Genomic DNA, 19,449 nt, shown 5'->3' with positions numbered 1-19,449 from the left:
TCAAATCGCGGTCTGTCCTAGGTTAGTGCCCGCAAGGCAAGTATTCTACTGATTGTGCCACCACTCTGGCCCCAGAAATCATTTCTGAGTACAGAGCCAAGAGTAAGCTCCGAGCTTTCCCCAAAAAATAAACATACATATTGGTTCAGGGACATAGTTACAAGGCTTGCATGCCTCATTCGACCCCCACACACGCCGTTCCTGGGGTGCCTTGGAGGCCCCACTTCAGCCCTTCAGTGTCTTAGAAAAGTCACAGAAGCCTCTTAGTAGAGCTTTACTGGCGAAGCAAGAACTTCAGTGAAATGAATATCTGCTCTTTGGGCTGGAGAACATTGTCCAGGGAGGTTATGATGACGTTACCTCTAGCTCCGGTATTGCCAAACCGGAGCGTGATGTCACAGATTAGATCCTATAAAGGAAAAGTTTTCCAGGAAAACTCATGTTTATTCATGAGGAAGAAATTCAAGCATGTGCAACTGAGAAACACTCTGGAAACTTAGCAGAAAACTTAGCCAGAAAACGACCAAGAGACGCCATCTTGGAGAGTTGCTTAGGATGGTGATGTGTGAAGAGGCTGCGGATTGAGAAGGTTCTGTGGCCCTCCCTGCAGTTCTGGCCAGTCCAGACAGGTCATAGGCCTGGGAGACCTTATCACCTCAAAAGTGCTCTTTTTTTATTTGTTTGTTTTTGGGCCACACCTGGCAGCACTTGGGTTACTCCTGGCTCTGCTCAGAAATCTCACCTGGTCGGGGCCGGGCGTAGGACTTTTTTTTTTATTTTACTTTTTATTTTTTTTTAATTATGAGAACAAAGATGCAAAGAAAGAGGACAAGGTAAAGTTACAGTGGAAGGACAATCACCCATAACATAATTCTCAGAAGAAGTCCCCTTGCTGTTATCTTAACTTTGAACTTTCAGAGGGGCGATTTCTGAGCGCATAGCCAGGAGTAACCCCTGAACGTCAAATGGGTGTGGCCCAAAGAAACAAAACAAAACAAAAGAAATCTCACCTGGTAGGCATGGAGGACCATATGGGATGCCAGGATTTGAGCCACCTTTGGTCCTGGGTCAGCCGACAGCCAGCCGCTTGCAAGACAAACGCCCTACTGTTGTGCTGTCTCTCCAGCCCAAAAGTGCTCTTAAAGGGGCGGTGGGTCAGAGCAGCAGCACAAGTGGATAAGGTTTGCTTGCATGCGGCCGACCTGGGTTCCATCTCAGCATCCCATATGGTCTTCTGAACCTAACAGGAGTGATTTCTGAGCGCAGAGCCAGGAGGAATCCCTGAGCATGGATGGGTGTGGCCTAGAATTAAAAACAAAAGGTGGGATCAAAACTATAGTACAGGGGCCAGAGCGGTGGCACAGGCCAGAAGGCGTCTTGCATACACTAGCCTAGGACGGACCATGGTTCGATCCCCCAGCATCCCATATGGTCCCCCAAGCCAGGAGCAATTTCTGAGCTCATAGCCAGGAGTAATCCCTGAGCGTCACCAGGTGTGGCCCAAAAACAAAACGAACAAGCAAACAAAAAAAACAGTAGAAGGGCATTTGCTTTGCTCATGGCTGACCCAGGTTTAAACGTGTATCTCCAAGGATCCCTCCTCACACTGCCAGGAGTGATTCCTGAGTAAATAAATAAAAATAGATGGGGGCCGGAGAGATAGCATGGAGGTAAGGCATTTGCCTTTCATGCAGGAGGTCATCGGTTCGAATCCCGGCAGCCCATATGGTCCCCCGTGCCTGCCAGGAGCAATTTCTGAGCCTGGAGCCAGGAATAACCCCTGAGCACTGCCGGGTGTGACCCAAAAACCACAAAAAAAAAAAAATAGAAATGTTCTTGGGCCCGGAGAGATAGCACAGCACAGCGGCGTTTGCCTTGCAAGCAGCCGATCCAGGACCAAAGGCGGTTGGTTCGAATCCCGGTGTCCCATATGGTCCCCCGTGCCTGCCAGGAGCTATTTTTGAGCAGACAGCCAGGAGTAACCCCTGAGCACTGCCGGGTGTGCCCCCCACCCCCAAAAAAAATAGAAATGTTCTTAAGGGGCAGGCAGAGAAAGAATAAAATGACTAGACAAAGCTCTGGTACATACACATGATGGGAAATGACTCCAGTCATGCAGCTATGTGGGGAGATGATGCTGAGTGAAGTGTGAGAGATCCACAGAGAATGAGCTCTCATGCGAGCTATTCAAAGACAGGATGGAGGACTCACAAGTCCCCAAAGTCAGTGGAAACCAAGAACATGAGAACTGGAAATTTGGTTGGAAACAAACTGTGGTAGAAGGAAGTGCTGAACCCAGAGGAGGAGATGGGAGAGATGGTAAAGTATGTACGAAACCCTGTGAGCAAAAACGAATCCACGGTGCAAAAAAACCTCAAAGAAAAGTAAAAGCAGACTGAGGGAGGCGGTATATTGATGGAGGAAAACAGACTTTGATGAAGGGGTCGGTGTTGAAACTTTGAAAATCTCTACCTGAAACCCAAACATGAGTAACTTAGCCATTTCACAATGAATGTTAATAAACATATTTAAAAGGGAGAACAGGGTGGGCCCAGAGAGAGCACAGCGGTGTTTGCCTTGCAAGCAGCCGATCCAGGACAAAGGTGGTTGGTTTGAATCCCGGTGTCCCATATGGTCCCCCATGCCTGCCAGGAGCTATTTCTGAGCAGACAGCCAGGAGTAACCCCTGAGCACCGCCAGGTGTGGCCCAAAAAAACAAACAAACAAACAAAAAGGGAGAACAGGGGAGGGGAAAAAATAAAAAGGGGAAACATGGGGCCAAAGTGATAGCATAAAAGGTAGGGTGTTTGCCTTGCACACGAGACCCAGGTTCAATCAGAGCCTGCCAGGATTTCTGAGAGCAGAGCTGGGAGTAATTTCTGAGCACCATCGGGTATGGCCCAGAAACAAAAAATAAGGGTGGGGGTGAGGGCCTGGAGTGGTGGCACAAGCAGCAGGGCGTATCCCCTGGCGTTCCATAGGGTCCCCCAAGCCACCAAGCCAGGAGAGATTTCTGAGCACAGGGCCAGGAGAAACCCCTGAGCATCACCGTGTCTGACCCAGAAATAAAAAAAAAAAGAGGGACAGAGAGAATTTATGGGTAGAGCATTTATTTGCCTTGTACGCTGCAGACCCAGCTTCAATCTTCTGGTCCTCCCAATCCCTGCCAGTATTTTTCCCTTACCAGAGAGCCAGGAATAAGTCCTGAGCTCCACCAGGGTGGCCCAATAATCAAAACTTTTAAGATTTCTCCCAACTTCTCAAATCCAAGAGAAAGCCACTGGGCTGCTTTTCCCACACAGGGCACTTGCCCAAACTACAAGCCCAGCTTTTCCTAGACCCAGAGATCTAAGTTTTGTTTATCTCGGGGGAAGAAAAAGGGCAAATTTCTTGGAAAAGCTTTTGACATCAAGGACCATTAGCCAGAGATATAGCACAGCGGGGAAAGCGCTTTTTTTTTTTTTTTTTTTTTTTACGTCAGTGAACTCTTTTATTAAGTGACAGACAGGAATAGTTGTAACAGAAACCAAATGGCACACAAGGTCTAAAATATTACTACTTAGTTCCTTCCTTCCTTCCTTCCTTCCTTCCTTCCTTCCTTCCTTCCTTCCTTCCTTCCTTCCTTCCTTCCTTCCTTCCTTCCTTCCTTCCTTTTTTGTTTTGGAGACACACCTGGCAACGTTCAGGGGTTACTTCTGGCTAGGTACTCAGAAAACGCTCCTGGCTTGGGGGATCACATGGGACACTGAGGGATCAAACCGCGGTCCTTCCTTGGCTAGCACTTGCAAGGCACCTTGCCTCTAGTGCCACCTCGCCAGCCCCTCAAGCCTTAATTTAAAGTAGATCTTGGGGCCAGAGTGATAGCACCGTGGTAGGGCGTTTGCCTTGCACACTGCCAACCCAGGGCGAACTCGTTTTCAATTCTTGGCATCCCATATGGTCCTTTCAGCCTGTCAGGAGCGATTTCTGAGCACAGAGCCAGGAGTAACCCCTGAGTGCTGCTGGGTGTGGCCCTCCACCAAAATAAATAATTATGGATCCTAAGTAAGGCAGAGAGTAAAACTGTTAAGGTTTTCCCTTGCATGCAGGTGACCTGGGTTGATCCCCAGCACCTCATATGGTCCTCAAGCACCTCCAGGAATGACCCCTCAGGACAGAGCCAGGAGGATACCCTAAGAGCAGCTGAGTGTGACCCCAAAATAAAGTGGACCATAAATTAATTTAAAGGTGTGCTTGGGGTCAGAGATAGAACAGCATGGCTGACCCAAGTTAGATCCCTCCCTTGTATCCTATATGGTCTCTGATCCTGCCAGGAGCAATTTCTGAGCAGAGCCAGGAGTAACCCCCGTCACTGCCAGGTGCAGCCCACCAACCAACAATAACAACAATAACAATAATAATAATGTTATTTAATTCATACACAAAGTTTAGTGTGCAATTTTACCTCCAGAATTATTCTTTGACTACTCGAACATTTTATATGAAGTTGGTAATAGTAACAATAAAAATTATTAAGGGGGGCCCGGAGAGATAGCACAGCGGCGTTTGCCTCACAAGCAGCCGATCCAGGACCTAGGGTGGTTGGTTCGAATCCCGGTGTCCCATATGGTCCCCCGTGCCTGCCAGGAGCTGTTTCTGAGCAGACAGCCAAGAGTAACCCCTGAGCATCGCCAGGTGTGGCCCAAAAAAACAAACAAAAAAAAAATTATTAAGGGGACCGGAGAGACAGCATGGAGGTAAGGCGTTTGCCTTTCATGCAGAAGGACAGTGGTTCACTCTGGCATCCTATATGGTCCCCTGTGCCTGCCAGGGGCGATTTCTGAGCATAGAGCCAGGAGTAACCCCTGAGCGATGGGTGTGACCCAAAAACCAAAATAAATAAATAAATAAATAAATACCTAATATTTATGAAAAATAAAAGATATAGAACAGCAAATATGAAAGCTTGAATCCTGGGCCCGGAGAGATAGCACAGCGGCGAGAGATAGCACAGCGGCGTTTGCCTCACAAGCAGCCGATCCAGGACCTAGGGTGGTTGGTTCGAATCCCGGTGTCCCATATGGTCCCCCGTGCCTGCCAGGAGCTGTTTCTGAGCAGACAGCCAGGAGTAACTCCTGAGCACTGCCGGGTGTGGCCCAAAAACCAAAAAAAAAAAAAAAAAAAGCTTGAATCCTGTGTCAGCCTGGAGGGAGAACCAAACTAAATAAAGGGAAGGTTGGGGCTGGAGAATACAGTGGATTCCAGATGCTTGCCGACCTGGGTCTGATCCCCAGCACCCCATATGGTCCCCTAAGCACTGCAGTAACCTTTGAGTATTGCCAGGTGTGGCCCCCAAACCAAAACATTTTTTAAAAACAAGATAGTAGGGCCCGGAGAGATAGCACAGCGGCGTTTGCCTTGCAAGCAGCCAATCCAGGACCAAAGGTGGTTGATTCAAATCTCGGTGTCCCATATGGTAACCCCCCCCCCCCCCCCCGTGCCTGCCAGGAGCTATTTCTGAGCAGACAGCCAGGAGTAACCCCTGAGAAAAAGATAGTAGTGGGCCGAAGAGATAGCATGGAGGTAGGGTGTTTGCCTTGCATGCAGAAAGACAATGGTTCAAATCCCAGCATCCCATATGGTCCCCTGAGCCTGCCAGGGGCAATTTTTGAGCTTAGAGCCAGGAGTAACCCCTGAGCACTGCTGGGTGTGACCCAAAAACAAACAACAACAACAACAAAAAACCAAGACAGTAATTGCTTTCATTTATTGGGGGGGAGGGTTGGGGCTACACTGTAGGGTTTAGGGACTATCCTAGCAGGCTGGGGACTGAATCAAGGTGGACTGCCAGCAAGGCAAGCGTCTTATCTTACCCTCCTTATTATCTCTTTGACCCCACTTATTTTTCATGTAATTTACTGCTTTTTCAGCCTATAGGTCATACCCAAAGGTGCTAGGGACTTACTCTTTTTTTTGGGGGGGGTCACGCCCGGTGACGCTCAGGGGTTACTCCTGGCTAGGCGCTCAGTAATCACTCCTGGCTTGGGGGACCATATGGGATGCCAGGGATCGAACCCAGGTCTGTCCTGGGTCAGCAGCCTGCAGGACAAACACCCTACTGCTGCGTTATTTGGGGGGGGGTGTCACACCCGGTGGCACTCAGAGGTTACTTCTGACTATGCACTCAGAAATTGCTCCTGGCAGGCTCCAGGGGACCATATGGGATGCTTGGAATCGAACCTGGGTCCATCCTTTTTTGTCCGCATGGGAGGCAAATACCCTACTGCTGTGCTCCAGTCCTGGGACTTACTCCTAGGTCTGCACTCTGGGAGTGCTCAAGAGACCATACAGAGTGATACAGAGTGGTAGAGGTTAAACCCAGGTTGGCTGAATGCAAAGCAAGCACCCTCAACTGGATACTATAGCTCGATAGCTCTGGTCCCAACTTTTGTTTGGTTTTTGTTTTTGTGCCACTCCCAACGATGCTCATCAGGTTACTCCTGGTTCTGCGGTCAGAAATCGCTCCCAGCAGATACTGGGGATCAAACCTAGTTTATCCTGGGTCGGCAAAGCAAGTCAAACTCCCTATGGCTGTGCTATCGCTCAGGTCCCTCAGGTCACCGAGGTCACCTGGCTCAGGGAGTCCGATATCCAATCATAGTGAGCCGTGAAGGTGCAAGGACCATTTATTTATATATGTATGTACATATGTATGTATGTATGTATGTATTATGTATGTATTTTGGGGTCACAGTCAGGGGTCATTCCTGATGGTGCTCAAGGGACCATCTGGATGTCAGTGATCAAACCTAGGTCGGCCGCGTGCCAGGCAAATGCCCTCCCCGCTGTGCTTTTGCCCTGATGTGCTTTAGCAATGACTGTAGGCCCAGTGGGAGAGAGCACAGCGGGGGACAGCATGTGCCTTACAGACCACTGGGCTTGGCCCCAGGCACCCCAAATGTTCCGGAGCCCACCAGGAGGGATCCCTGAACACCATTGGGTATGGCTTCCCAAAATTTCGTTTTTGTTTTTTGTTTTTTTTTTTGTGGGGGCCACACCCGGTAACGCTTAGGGGTTAACTCTTGGCTATGCGCTCAGAAAACGCTCCTGGATGGAGCCAGAGAGATAGCACAGTGGTAGGGCGTTTGCCTTGAAAGCAGCTGACACAGGACACCGTGCCTGCCAGGAGCGATTTCTTAGTAGATAGCCAGGAGTAACCCTTGAGCACCGCTGGGTGTGGCCCAAAAAACAAAATAAAAAATATAAATCACCTCTGGCTAGGGGGACCATATGGGACTCCAGGGGATTGAACCACAATCCATCCTAGGTTAGGGTGTGCAAGGCAAGCTCCCTACTGCCATTGTTCCAGCCTCCCCCAAAATAACTCTTAAATACTAAGACTGGGGGGCCGGAGAGATAGCATGGAGATAGAACATTTGCCTTGCATGCAGAAGGATGGTTCAAATCCCGGCATCCCATATGGTGTTCCCCCCCCCCCCCAGCCTGCCAGGAGCAATTTCTATATTCTCTGAGGGTAGAGCCAGGAGTAACCCCTGAGCGCTGTCGGGTGTGAACCAAAAAGAAAACAACAACAACAACAAAAAGGAAAAAAGAAAAAAAAGAAAAAGGAAGAGATTGGGGTCAGAGGAGAGGGCACTAGATTGGGCACTCCCAGCCGCCAGGAGTAATCCCTGAGCACTGTGAGGTGTGGCCCAAAATAAATCGAAATCGAAAACAAACGACTGGGAGCCAGAGCTATAAGACAGCGGGGATGACATCGGCTTGGCACAAGGCTGCTCAAGGTTCGACCTCCGGAATCCCAGAGTCCCCCCAGAGTCCCCCGAGCACCGTAAGGAGTGGGAGTTCTGAGTGCAGCGCCAGGAGTAAACCCAGAGCTGCGCCAGGTAAGACCCAAACTCAAAACAAAACTTTTATTTTTTATTTTTTTGGTTTTGGGGTCACACCCAGCAACGCTTAGGGGTTCCTCCTGGCTCTGCACTCAGAAATCGCTCCTGGCAGGCTTGGGGGACCATATGGGATGCCGGGATTCTAACCACCATCCTTCTGCATGCAAGGCAAACGTCCTACCTAGGTGCTATCTTTCCAGCCCCTCAGGAGCTATTTTTGAGCACAGAGACAAGAGTAACCCCAGAGCGGGTTTAACCCAAAAACCAAACCAAAACAAAACAAAATTATTTTATTTATTGCCTTTTTATTATCTTTATTTAAACACCTTAATTACAAATATGATTGTAGTTGGGTTTCAGTCATGTAAAGAATACCACCCTGGGGCCAGTGAGTGGGGCAGCGCTCAGGGGTTCCTCCTGGCTCTACGCATGCAAGGCAAACGCCCTCCCTCCATGCTATCTCTCCGGCCCCCCAATCTATTTTATTTATTTATTTATTTATTTATTGGTTGGTTTTTTGGGCCACCCCCGTTTGATGCTCAGAAATTGCCCCTGGCTTGGGGGGAGCATATGGGACGCCGGGGGATCGAACCGCGGTCGCGATCTTTCCTTAGCTAGCGCTTGCAAGGCAGACACCTTACCTCTAAGAGCGCCACCTCGCCGACCCCATATTTATTTCTATTTTAGAACCGGGACCCTGGCCGCAGAGCGCCCCACGTGGCCCCGCCCCTCCCTCGCCCCGCCTTCACGCCGCAGGACGCACGCGCGCGCCAGGCCCCGCCCCCGCCGCGTCCCTATTGGCCGTCGCGGGCGCGTGGGCGGGGCGGGCGCGGCGCCTGCGCAGTCGGGGCCCCGCGCGCGCGGGCGGGTGGGCGGAGCGGCCCCCCAAGCGGGGGCTGGCGAGCGCGGGGAGGGGGCCGGGAGGGCGGCAAAGCGGGCGGGCGGGCGCGCGGCCGGTGGGGGGCGGAGGGCGGGGGCCCGGGGCCGGAACAGCCGCGGCGAGTGGCGGCGGCGGCGGCGGCGGCTGAGGCGGCGACTGAGGCGGCGGCGGCGGCGAGCGGGGGTCCGCGCGGCGGCGGCGGCGGCGGCGCGGCGCGGCGCGGCGGGCTGTGGAGCCGGGCGCGATGGAGCGGAAGAGGTGGGAGTGCCCGGCGCTCCCGCAGGGCTGGGAGAGGGAAGAAGTGCCCAGAAGGTCGGGGCTGTCGGCCGGCCACAGGGATGTCTTTTACTATAGGTGAATGAACGTGCCGGCCGGGCAGGGCCTCAACGGGCGCCTCCCAGCGGCCTCCGCGGCGGCCCGGGCGCCCCCAGGCGAGGCGAGGCGAGGCGAGCGGGCCGCGGCGCTCCGGGACCGGCGCCTGCGCCTGCGCCGTGCGAGCGCGTGAGCGAGCGAGCGCGTTCTCGCGGCTCTCAGCCCGGTGCGCGTGCGCGTGGCTCCCTCCGCGGGCGCGCGCGCCTGCTGGCCGGCCGCGTGGCGCCTCCCGGCCCCAGCAGCCAGCAGCAGCTGCAGCCTTTGTGCAAGGGGCGCCCCGCGCCGGCTCGGGACTGCTGGGAGGCGGGGGCGGGAGGTTTCGGGGAGTCGGGGCGGGCTTTGCTCCCAGGCTAGAGGGATTTCCCTGGGGGGGGGGGGGTTGCAGGTGGCTCAAAGGGTCCGTCCCTTGCAGCGGCAGCGGCAGCGGCTCTCATGCCTTCCCCCCCCCCCCCAGTGGCTGGCCTTGACCGGCTGTTGGGGTTCCCCCCTCGGAGCTACAAAGCAGGGCCGGGCTCTCGCCATTGGCCTTTGTCTTCTGGCCCGCGGGGGGGTTGCTTGGGTTGAAGCCGCCGCTGTCTCCTGCTCCCCTACCCACCCCTTGTGTTCTGGGGACACCTGTAGAATGTTGAGCTGTGTGTTTTGGGGGGCCGACTGCACCCCGGGCCATCTCTGTTTATTTTTTGATTTTGTTTGAACCGCAACTGGCGGTGCTCAGAATTCACTCCAGGCTCTGCGCTCACACCTTGGTGGGGTTCAGGGAAACCGACCCCTTGGGGTGGCAGGGATCCAACCTGGCTAGATTTTCTTTTCTAGCCTGTGTCCAGCTTCCTTCCCCGTTTTAGAGAAGTGTTGACTGCATCCGTCGCTGTGGTGTCCTGGTTTTAGGGCCATGGGGAGGAGAGCCCCCAGCTGGCGGGCACTTGACTAGATACCCCTAAGGCCTAGGTGTGAGACCTCTTTGCTCTTAGGAAACCCAGAAATTAGAGGCGGCTCCTGCACCTGCAGGTCAGCCTTGGGGAATATATCTCTGGCTCCTGGAGGCCCCCTATAGCCTGGTTGCCTGAGGGGGCTTTGGCATAGGTATTGGGGACCAGGGCAGGGAGCCTGGTCCACTGACCTTCACCAGCCAGCAGGTTCTGTTGAGCAAGACCTACCTATGGTCACATAGTGTGTGAAGGTGGGTTGGGGTTCTGGGAGTCGGGTCGGGGCAGCACCTGGGGTGTATAGTGTTATAAAGCTCCTTCCACGGTGAAGCTCTGGGTTATTCAACCCAAATGCACCCCACAAACCAGAGCCCGGCGCTTGCCCTAAACCAGTGTGACAACCGCTGTGGGTTCTGGGCTAGAACAGTTTCCTCCCCTCATGTGCACAGAAGTCGGTTGCCTATTAGATCCCATGTACACCCCCACATTCTCACGGCCTTATACTCACTTGGTGGTTTTTTTTTGTTGTTTGTTTTTGGATTTTGGTTTCGGGGCTACACTCGTTGGTGCTCCAGAGTTATTTCTTACTGCTGCTCAGGAATCATTCCTGAGTGACACCTGGGAGACCCTACTGGGTGCTGAAGATCGAACCCAGATCTGTGTCAGCCATGTGCAAGGCAGGCGTCTTCCACTCTAGCTGTGTTAACTGATTTTGTCTTGTTTTATTTTTGGGTCATAACCTGGCAGTGCACAGGAGTTATTTCTGGCTCTACTGCCCAGGGATCGTTCCTGGTGGGCTCAGAAGAGACAATATGAAATGCCAGAGATTGAACCCAGGTTGGCCACGTGCAAGGCCAGCGTATTCCCTGCTTGCCCTATCTGTCTTTTTTTGTTTATTTTTGGTTTTGGGTCATACTCAGGGGTTACTCCTGACTCCATGCTCAGAAATCATTTTGGTAGGCTCAGGGACCATAAGGGATGCCGGGATTCAAACCAATGACCTTCCGCATGGAAGGCAAACACCTTACCTCCGTGCTATCTCTCCAGCCCGTTAGGCATTTTTTGATAGGGGTGGTCCACACCTGGCAGAGCTGGCTGGGAGCTGACTCCTGGCTGAGGGTCTGGTAGATGAGATCAAACCCAGGTTGACCTCTTGGAAGGCAAACACCTTACTCTCTGTATAAGGCTCCTGGCCCCTCTATTTGGTGTTTGTTTAAAAGTTACAACTTTGGGGCTGGAGAGAGTTCTAGTGGTTAAAAGTGCTTGCATGTGGCTGACCACAATGTCCCCTGAGCACTACCGCTTGTGCTCCCAAAGCAAAACAAAAACAAAATCTTACAATGTTCTCTCTTTTTTTTTTTTGTTTTGTTTTGTTTTGGGGTCATACCCAGCAGCGCTCAGGGATTACTCCTGGCAGGCTTCTGGGGACCACATGGATGCTGGGATTCGAACCACACCGTCTGTCCTGGCTTGGATGCGTGCAGGGCAAATGCCTTACCACTCTGCTATTCTTACAATGTCCTGAGCCCATTTTGGGGATATTGGTACAGTCTTCTCAAACCCTGGGATTACCTGTGTTTGACTGCTTCCTGGATTGTACAGCAGCCTGCTCCCGAGTGTTTTTTTTTTAGTTCAGTTAAGGGAGGCTAATTTTTGCAGCTAGAACCTGGGTTTCTTGCATGCAAAGTACTCTGGCAGTTTCAAACGATTTCCCTGTGCTGCTTCTATTTGGGTTGGGGTCCCACCCAGCAGTTCTCCACTCTGCTCTTGGTTCTATGCTCTGGAGTGACCCCTGGCCATGACGTTCACACAGAGGTGGGCTGCATGCCAAGCAAGCACTTGTAATACTGATCTGCTCTCAGTCCCTTTTTTTCTAATTTTTGGGTTTGTTTTTTTTTTTGGTTTTGGGGCCATACCCAGCGGCACTCAAGGGCTTTGCACTCAGAAATTGCTCCTGGCAGGCTTAGAGGACCATATGGGATGTCAGGAATCAAACCCAGGTTCCTCCTTGGTCTGCCACATGCAGACATTTTTTTTGTTTGTTTGTTTTTTGGGCCACACCCAGCAGCGCTCAGGGGTTACTCCTGGCTGTCTATTCAGAAATAGCTCCTGGCAGGCACAGGGGACCATATGGGATGCCGGGATTCGAACCAACCACCTTAGGTCCTGGGTCAGCTGCTTGCAAGGCTATGCTATCTCTCTGGCCCCTCAAGAGTTTTTATTTTGAAATTTCTTTGTTTTGTTTTGGGCAGCGCCTGGTGGTGGTCAGAGATCCCTCCTGGCAGGGCTTTGGGGACCCCATGGCATGCCATGATCGAAGTTGGGTTTCCACCAGCTAGGCCAGCATCCTTCCCGCTCTTTACCTATGGTCTCCCCATACTTTTTATTTCCCCCCAAAATTCTTCACACCACATCCCCTGAAGAAATTTGGCCCTGGGCTGAGGCTAGAGTTCAGGGAAAGCTCTGCCTTGAGGCCCAAGGCCTGGGCTGGGTGCTATAGGCTTAACCCCAGAAACACCTAAAACCTACCCTCAATCCCTTGCCTCCCCTTCCATCTATCCCATCTATCCCATCCTTCCCAGTTACCCAGCTGCTTCTTGTCCAGTCCCAACCGTTCTGGGGGTGCGTGGCACCTGGGATGTTCCCCAGCCTCTTTTGGTTTCCCTCCTGGACCAGAGTGTGGGGTTAAAGGCTTGCCTTGCTCACCACTGACCCTGGTCAATCACCATTGCTGTGCTCATACTGGGGGGAACCCTAGTCAAACTGGAGGACCATGTGGGACCCAATCAAATAAAGATGGTTCCTGGGTCTGTGTAGGCTTGAACTGATCCCTGGACACCCTACCACATTGATCCCCGTTGGTAACTGAGCCTTTCCCTGTTCATTCTAGGATGTTCCTTCCCTTCAAAGCAAGGCCCATCTTTAGTAACATCCCGTGTACCCCTTTCCTGTCCCCAAAGGGGCCTGTTTTGGACTTCAATCCCTGAGATCCTGCCTTGTTGCTATACTCTGGTTCCTAGGTTGTCCCTTCATGGCCACCAGGGTCCGGGATGCGGGGACATGTGTGGTTTGATTTTGAGGATGCTTGGGACTGGGGTGAACCAATGAGCATTCACCTGCAGGACAAGCCCCTGATCCTTTTTTGTTTTGGGGCCTCATGCAGCAATGCTCGAGGCACCATGAGGGATGCCAGAGGGGTTCCTGGCCACCAGCTGTGCTTTGACTCTGGCCCATTTTCTCAAGAGCATTGTCCCCTTCTCTTTCTGGAAGCTTCGTGGGGGGGGGGGTTAGGTGTGAGTAGGGGGAGGCAGGCCCTCCTGTGGGGACGGGGCAGGTGCGGGGCCTGCGGGCCCTGCCAGCCCCTGAGCTGCTGTTTGCGCAGCCCGAGCGGGAAGAAGTTCCGGAGCAAACCGCAGCTGGCACGCTACCTGGGCGGCTCCATGGACCTCAGCACCTTCGACTTCCGCACTGGCAAGATGCTCATGAGCAAAGTGAACAAGAGCCGCCAACGCGTGCGCTACGACTCGGCCAACCAGCTCAAGGTCCGCCCACACCCCCAGATTGGAGATGGGGATGCTGGGGAGGCTCCCCCACGTGTTGTTCCTAGGCTCTTCCCGCTCCCCCTGCGCCCCTGTGCCTGGGTGGGTCCTGGGGTTCAGGGCAGTGTGTGGGTTTTGTGTGGGTGGGTGGGTTTTGGGGCCAGTGGCCGGGACAGTTGGCGGCCGGGCACCAGCGTGTGCATCCCCAGGGCAAGCCCGACCTGAACACGGCGCTGCCCGTCCGGCAGACGGCCTCCATCTTCAAGCAGCCGGTGACCAAGATCACCAACCATCCCAGCAACAAGGTGAAGAGCGACCCCCAGAAGGCCGTGGAGCAGCCTCGGCAGGTGAGCCCCGCAGTAGGGGTGAGGTGGGATCAGGTCACTCAGGTCACCCCTCTGCATCCGCTGCTTCAGCAACGTGGCCAGGTCTTGACCAAGATCAGGGTTCTGAGGCCGGAGCATAGTACTGTGGGGAACAGTACTTGCCGTGCATATGGCAATCCGGGTTTTTTTTTTTTGTTTTGGTTTTGGTTTTGGTTTTGGTTTTTGGGCCACACCCGTTGACGCTCAGGGGTTACTCCTGGCTATGCGCTCAGAAGTTGCTCCTGGCTTGGGGGACCATATGGGACGCCGGGGGATCGAACCGAGGTCCGTCCAAGGCTAGCGCAGGCAAGGCAGGCACCTTACCTCTTGCGCCACCACCCGGCCCGCAATCCGGGTTTTATCCCCACATTCCACAGGGCTCCCACATATCCCCTAGGAATGATCCCAGAGCTGGGAATAACCCGAGCACCTCCATGTGTCATTTTTTATTTCTTTTTGATTTTGGTTTGGGGGCCACACCCAGCGGCACTCTGGGTTACTCCTGGCTCGGTGCTCAAAAATCGCTCCTGCCAGGCTCGGAGACCATATGGGATGCCTGGGATCAATCTGGCTAGGTCCCAGGTCGGCTGTATACAAGGCAAACACCCTACACTGTGCTATCACTCTGGCCCCCATCCAGGTGTGGTTTTGCTTCTATGTGGGGTAAGGCCATTCCTGGTGGTGCTGAGGGCTGCTCTCAACCAAGTTCAGGGGAAACAGGGCCAGGTGTGTAAACCTGAGTGCCAGAGCCCAGCCCCAGGTGAATGGGCTTGAAGCAGGGGCCATGAGACTTAAGGAAAGAAAACATAGAAGAGAAAAAAGCATTGGGCATCCCAGCTGTCCTCCATGTATGATATTTATTGTTCAGTGTCATTCAACATGGGAGGTTGCTAACAGATAAGAATACCTATCTAGGGGCCAGAGAGATAGCATGGAGGTAAGGCGTTTGCCTTGCGTCCAGAAGGACGGTGGTTCGAATCCCGGCATCTCATATGGTCTCTTGTGCCTGCCAGGGGCAATTCCTGAGCGTAGAGCCAGGAGTGACTCCTGAGCGCTGCCGGGTGTGACACAAAAACAAAAAAAAAAGAGTACCTATGTAGGTACTCCCCATCACTGAAGAGATAGCCCAGCAGTAGGGTGTTGATCTGGGTTCCGATCTTGGCAACCCATACGGTCCCCCAAGCCTGCCAAGAGTGATTTCTGAGCGCAGAGCCAGGAGTAACCCCTGTGCACTGCCGGGTGTGGCCCAAAAACCACACATATAAAAAGTACCTGTCTAATGCTAACCAATCCCAGGTGGGTCTTTACATCTCAAAGGGGGTGTGTTTAGGGAAGAGGAAGGAAAGGCTTAGTCTCTGGAGAGAGGCAGACAGAAGAGTGAATCCTGAACTTCCACCAGCAAGGCTTTTTTGCTGATGACTGTCCAGGTAATTCAAATAAATAGTCCTTAGATCATCTTTCTTTGCCAACTATCCTCGAACTGTCAGCTCTCTAGCTAAACAAATTTATTTATTGGTTATCTTCATATGCAGTACATCACCCACCTGGGGTCTCACACCAGCCTTTGGAGCCAGCCCCAGCCCTGATCTCCTTTTGGGGGTTTGGTTGGGGTGGACGGGCACACTTGGTGGTGCTGAGCCGTGACCCCTGGTGGTGCGGTGCCCCAATCTAGTTGCTGTTTGTGGTGTGCTGGGACCATGCAGTGTGTTGGACCTCATTACTCATGCAGTGGGACACAGCAGGTACCTGGCCAGCAGGTACAAGGTAGCTCAGATCATGATCTCAAGCTGCTGTCTGGGATAAGTGACTTGGCTAGAGTCTGGGTTGCTCATCCTGCCTTTCTCCCACTGTGGTCTGGGACACCTCACTTGTGTCAGAACTGGGTTTTGGGGCCTTCAAAACAATCCTGGCTTCTGGAAATGGACCACGATGACCCAATGGTGGGCATTGGTCTGGAGATGGGAACCCCAATGCCTCAGTATGGGGAGCATACCTGCAAGACTATAAGCTAGAGATATCCCGCATTGTGTGCAGCTTTTTTTTTTTTTTTTTTTTTTTTTTTTTCTGGTTTTTGGGTCACACCCGGCAGTGCTCAGGGGTTATTCCTGGCTCCAGGCTCAGAAATTGCTCCTGGCAGGCACGGGGGACCATATGGGACGCCGGGATTCGAACCGATGACCTCCTGCATGAAAGGCAAACGCCTTACCTCCATGCTATCTCTCCGGCCCCCGCATTGTGTGCAGCTTAATAAGGGAGTGGTCAAAGAGCAGGGGTGGGGTCTACCCTATGATAGCATAGTCAGGAGGGCGCTTGCCTTGCACCCAGCATTCCATAGGGTCCCCTGAGCACCACCGGAGTCAGCCCTGAGCACTGCCAGGTGTGGCCCAGAAACCAAAAATGGGGGGCCTGGGAGACTGCTCAGCCACCTCCTTTGGTCACCTGTAGTGCCTGCTGTCCTCATGTGTCCATATGTCTATCTGTCGTTCGGTAGCTGTTCTGGGAGAAAAAGCTGAGTGGCCTCAATGCCTTCGATATCGCTGAGGAGCTGGTGCAGACCATGGACCTCCCCAAGGGCCTGCAAGGTGAGCACCACCTAAGCTGATGGTACGGCCTGAAGGGTTGGAGGCCAATGAGGGGCCAGGGAACACCCACTGGTGGCCCAGGCTGACGTTGCTTCCCATAGGCGTGGGCCCCGGCTGCACGGACGAGACGCTGCTGTCAGCCATCGCCAGTGCCCTGCACACCAGCACGGCCCCAATCACCGGGCAGCTGTCGGCTGCTGTGGAGAAGAACCCGGGCGTGTGGCTGAACACGGCACAGCCACTCTGCAAGGCCTTTATGGTGACCGACGAGGACATCCGGTACCGCCTGCCACTGGGTGGGCTGTTAGGGGCAGACAGGGGATTGTGACCCGGCCTGGACCCCTGACCCTAGTCCCCTGACTCCTTCCAACCTGCAGGAAGCAGGAGGAGCTGGTGCAGCAGGTGCGGAAGCGGCTGGAGGAGGCACTCATGGCAGACATGCTGGCACACGTGGAGGAGCTGGCCCGGGATGGCGACACACCACTCGACAAGGCTCCCGGGGACCAGGATGATGAGGATGATGATGAAGATGATGAAGAGGAGCCTGACCAGGACCCTGACCTGGAGCGTGTCTAGAGCCCGGGTGATGCCTGCTTCCCCTCTCCAAGGCACTTGGGAACATTGGCTGGTGGGCTCTGCCCTGACACCTGAGTCCTGCCCACAAAGCTCCTGTGGGGTTGCCCTGGACCCTGGGGAACCCGCCTGCTGCGTCCAGAGCCTCCGGGGGTGAGGGGGACCGAGAGACAGTTGGACACCGAGGGCCCCCCAGGTCCTGTGCAGTCTCTGCAGCTATAGTCCGACACCCCTATTAGCCAGGGTCCCACTAATGTGTGGGAATGGCAGCTCTGCCTTGCCCAAGTTCTGGAAGCTTCCACCCTGATGGGGCGGATCACAGCCTTGGCGGGGCTCATCCGTGGCCTCCGTTTGTTTTCCTGGGGGTGCCGGAGGCTGGGCCTGGGGTGATGCCACAGTGGGGAGGAGCCTCTTCCCCTCCTGGGTTATCCCCCACCCACCTGGACACTTGCCCTATGGGGGGACTGTGGTGTCATCCCTGCCCCCAAGTCCTGTCCAAGCACAAGTTCATGAAGGCCCCATGTGTGGCCATGGACCCTGGCACCCCCTGGCTAGGGTACGGTGGCAGCAGATGGGTCCCCTCCCCCGTGAATAAAGCCATCTGAGTGTGTGGTTTGTTGTAACAGGGATGCCCCTAGTCTGTTGGCTGGAACTGCGCTTCAGGGGTCCCTGTGCTGTGAGCATCACAGTCAGTAAGGGGGGTACCCAGGTGGGTTTCGAGTTCTCTCCCAAGTTCTGGGGAGACAGGTGGGGACAGGGCAGCCTCTCCCCCAAAGTACTCAGGCACTTCCCAGGGCTGTTCCAGGACAGGGGATCCTGAGACCTCGGAATTGGGACTGTGACCCCCATGGACTGGACACCTGTGGGCCTGATTCTGACCCCCCAGACAAGGGTTTCCCCCTGGCCTTTGCATACCACCCCCATTTAGTCCTGCATTTCTAGGGTTGTCCATACCCTTGGAAAACAGGCTCCAAACTCAGGTTCTAGTCACTCGCTGAGCTGTGTCAGGGCTGGCTGGGAGCTTGGTGTCCCCACCCCACTGATTCCCACAGCATGGACCCCTAATAGACCAGGGTCTCAGGAGCCCTCCTTGGGTTGATCTGAGGGAGATGGGGTACCTACTCCAGCAGTAGGGTGCTGGGGCCAGTTGCCTCATGTTACCATGTATTCCCAAACCACATAGGTGCTCCCAGTTCTGGAATCAGACACCCAGGGGAGGAATGGTTCTGGGATGGATTTTTGGTGGGTGTGGGGACACCTGGCTTTGAGCTCAGAAATTACTCCTGGTGGTCCGGGATGTCAGAGATCAAATCCCAGTCAGCCACCTGCAAAGCAAATGCCCTACCCACTGCTATCGCTCCAGCCCCATGGGGTGGGTTTTAGGGAAGCAGGCTAGAACTAGAACGCCACTCGGGCCCTTTGATCTCCTCTTGGTCACCAGAGTGAAGCACAGCAGTCAAATTTGGCACCTGGGCTGATGGGGGCCCTGGACACCCCCTTTAAACAGTTCCAATTAAAAGACTGGAAGAGGCTGGACAGGAAGTGTAGTGGGGAAGGTGTTTTGCATGTGGAAACCCCAGATCCATCCTCCAGCATTGAATTGAGTTCCCTGAGCACCTCAGAGTGAGCCGATTCCCTTCACCCCTCAAAAAACGGCCAAGAGACTAACCACAACCCTTGTGACTTTGTGTATTTGGTTTACGTGTGTGTTTTTAGTTTTTTGCTATATTTGTTTTGGGGACCATACCTGGCAGTTTCAGGGGTTACTCCTTGTTCTGATACTTAGGGACCTCGGTAGGTTGCTTGGTATTTGAACCTGGGCTGCTGCATCCTCTTTTTTGCTCTGCCATGCTGGGAATGAACCCAACCCTGGGTTCTCCTGGGTTGGCCCCTGCCCAATGTCATCTCTGCCATGACCATCTAGTAAGAAGAAGGCAATGCCTGGCCTGCATAGTCTGAGAACTACAAAGGGAACAAGAGGTAGTGGAGGGAAAACCCCCCCTCCCCCTTTGTAAGGAGCCTGTTTCTCAAACCTACTCAGACCATCTCTGCATTTCCAATCTCCTGGGCTTTGGGGGAAAAAATCTGGTCAGGCAATGTGACTTCATGAGCCAATGCCCTTTGCCAGCCTCCACCCCATTTCACTAGCTTGTCTTCCTCAGAACCCTGATTGGTTGGCCACACAATCCCATCAACTGGTAGGGAATTGGCAGGAGCAGATACATGCTATGAAAAGGTGGGGTTCCTGGGAGCTGGAGCAGTGGTACAGCAGGGAGGGCATTTGCCTTGCACGTGGCCAACCTGAGTTTGATCCTGGCACTCCATATGT

General features: G+C 53.7%; 1 protein-coding gene across 2 annotated transcripts; it reads left to right on the top strand.

Moving 5' to 3' along the window:
* Positions 1 to 8,909: 8,909 nt before the first annotated feature.
* On the top strand, positions 8,910 to 17,743 carry MBD3 (methyl-CpG binding domain protein 3). 2 transcript variants are annotated; one of them, XM_049787941.1, is made up of 6 exons: positions 8,910 to 9,024; positions 13,444 to 13,603; positions 13,810 to 13,947; positions 16,457 to 16,547; positions 16,649 to 16,826; positions 16,925 to 17,743. In XM_049787941.1, the coding sequence occupies exons 1-6, from the start codon at positions 9,011 to 9,013 to the stop codon at positions 17,121 to 17,123; spliced, it is 780 nt and encodes a 259-aa protein (XP_049643898.1). In that variant the 5' UTR covers positions 8,910 to 9,010; the 3' UTR covers positions 17,124 to 17,743. The 2 variants fall into 2 exon arrangements, with proteins under 2 accessions (XP_049643898.1, XP_049643897.1); XM_049787940.1 differs by having other exon boundaries at positions 8,976 to 9,120.
* Positions 17,744 to 19,449: the final 1,706 nt, after the last annotated feature.

Source organism: Suncus etruscus, chromosome 15 (assembly GCF_024139225.1).
Source record: "Suncus etruscus isolate mSunEtr1 chromosome 15, mSunEtr1.pri.cur, whole genome shotgun sequence".
NCBI lineage: Eukaryota > Metazoa > Chordata > Mammalia > Eulipotyphla > Soricidae > Suncus > Suncus etruscus.
Note: the sequence above shows the minus strand (reverse complement) of the source record. Positions and strands in the feature narration are given on the sequence as shown.

Coding starts and splice junctions, on each gene's coding strand:
- MBD3 (XM_049787940.1), top strand. CDS start 9,011: ATGGAGCGGAAGAGGTGGGAGTGCCCGGCGCTCCCGCAGGGCTGGGAG. Junction 9,121..13,443: donor AGGGATGTCTTTTACTATAG/GTGAATGAACGT, acceptor CTGTTTGCGCAG/CCCGAGCGGGAAGAAGTTCC. Junction 13,948..16,456: donor CCGTGGAGCAGCCTCGGCAG/GTGAGCCCCGCA, acceptor GTCGTTCGGTAG/CTGTTCTGGGAGAAAAAGCT.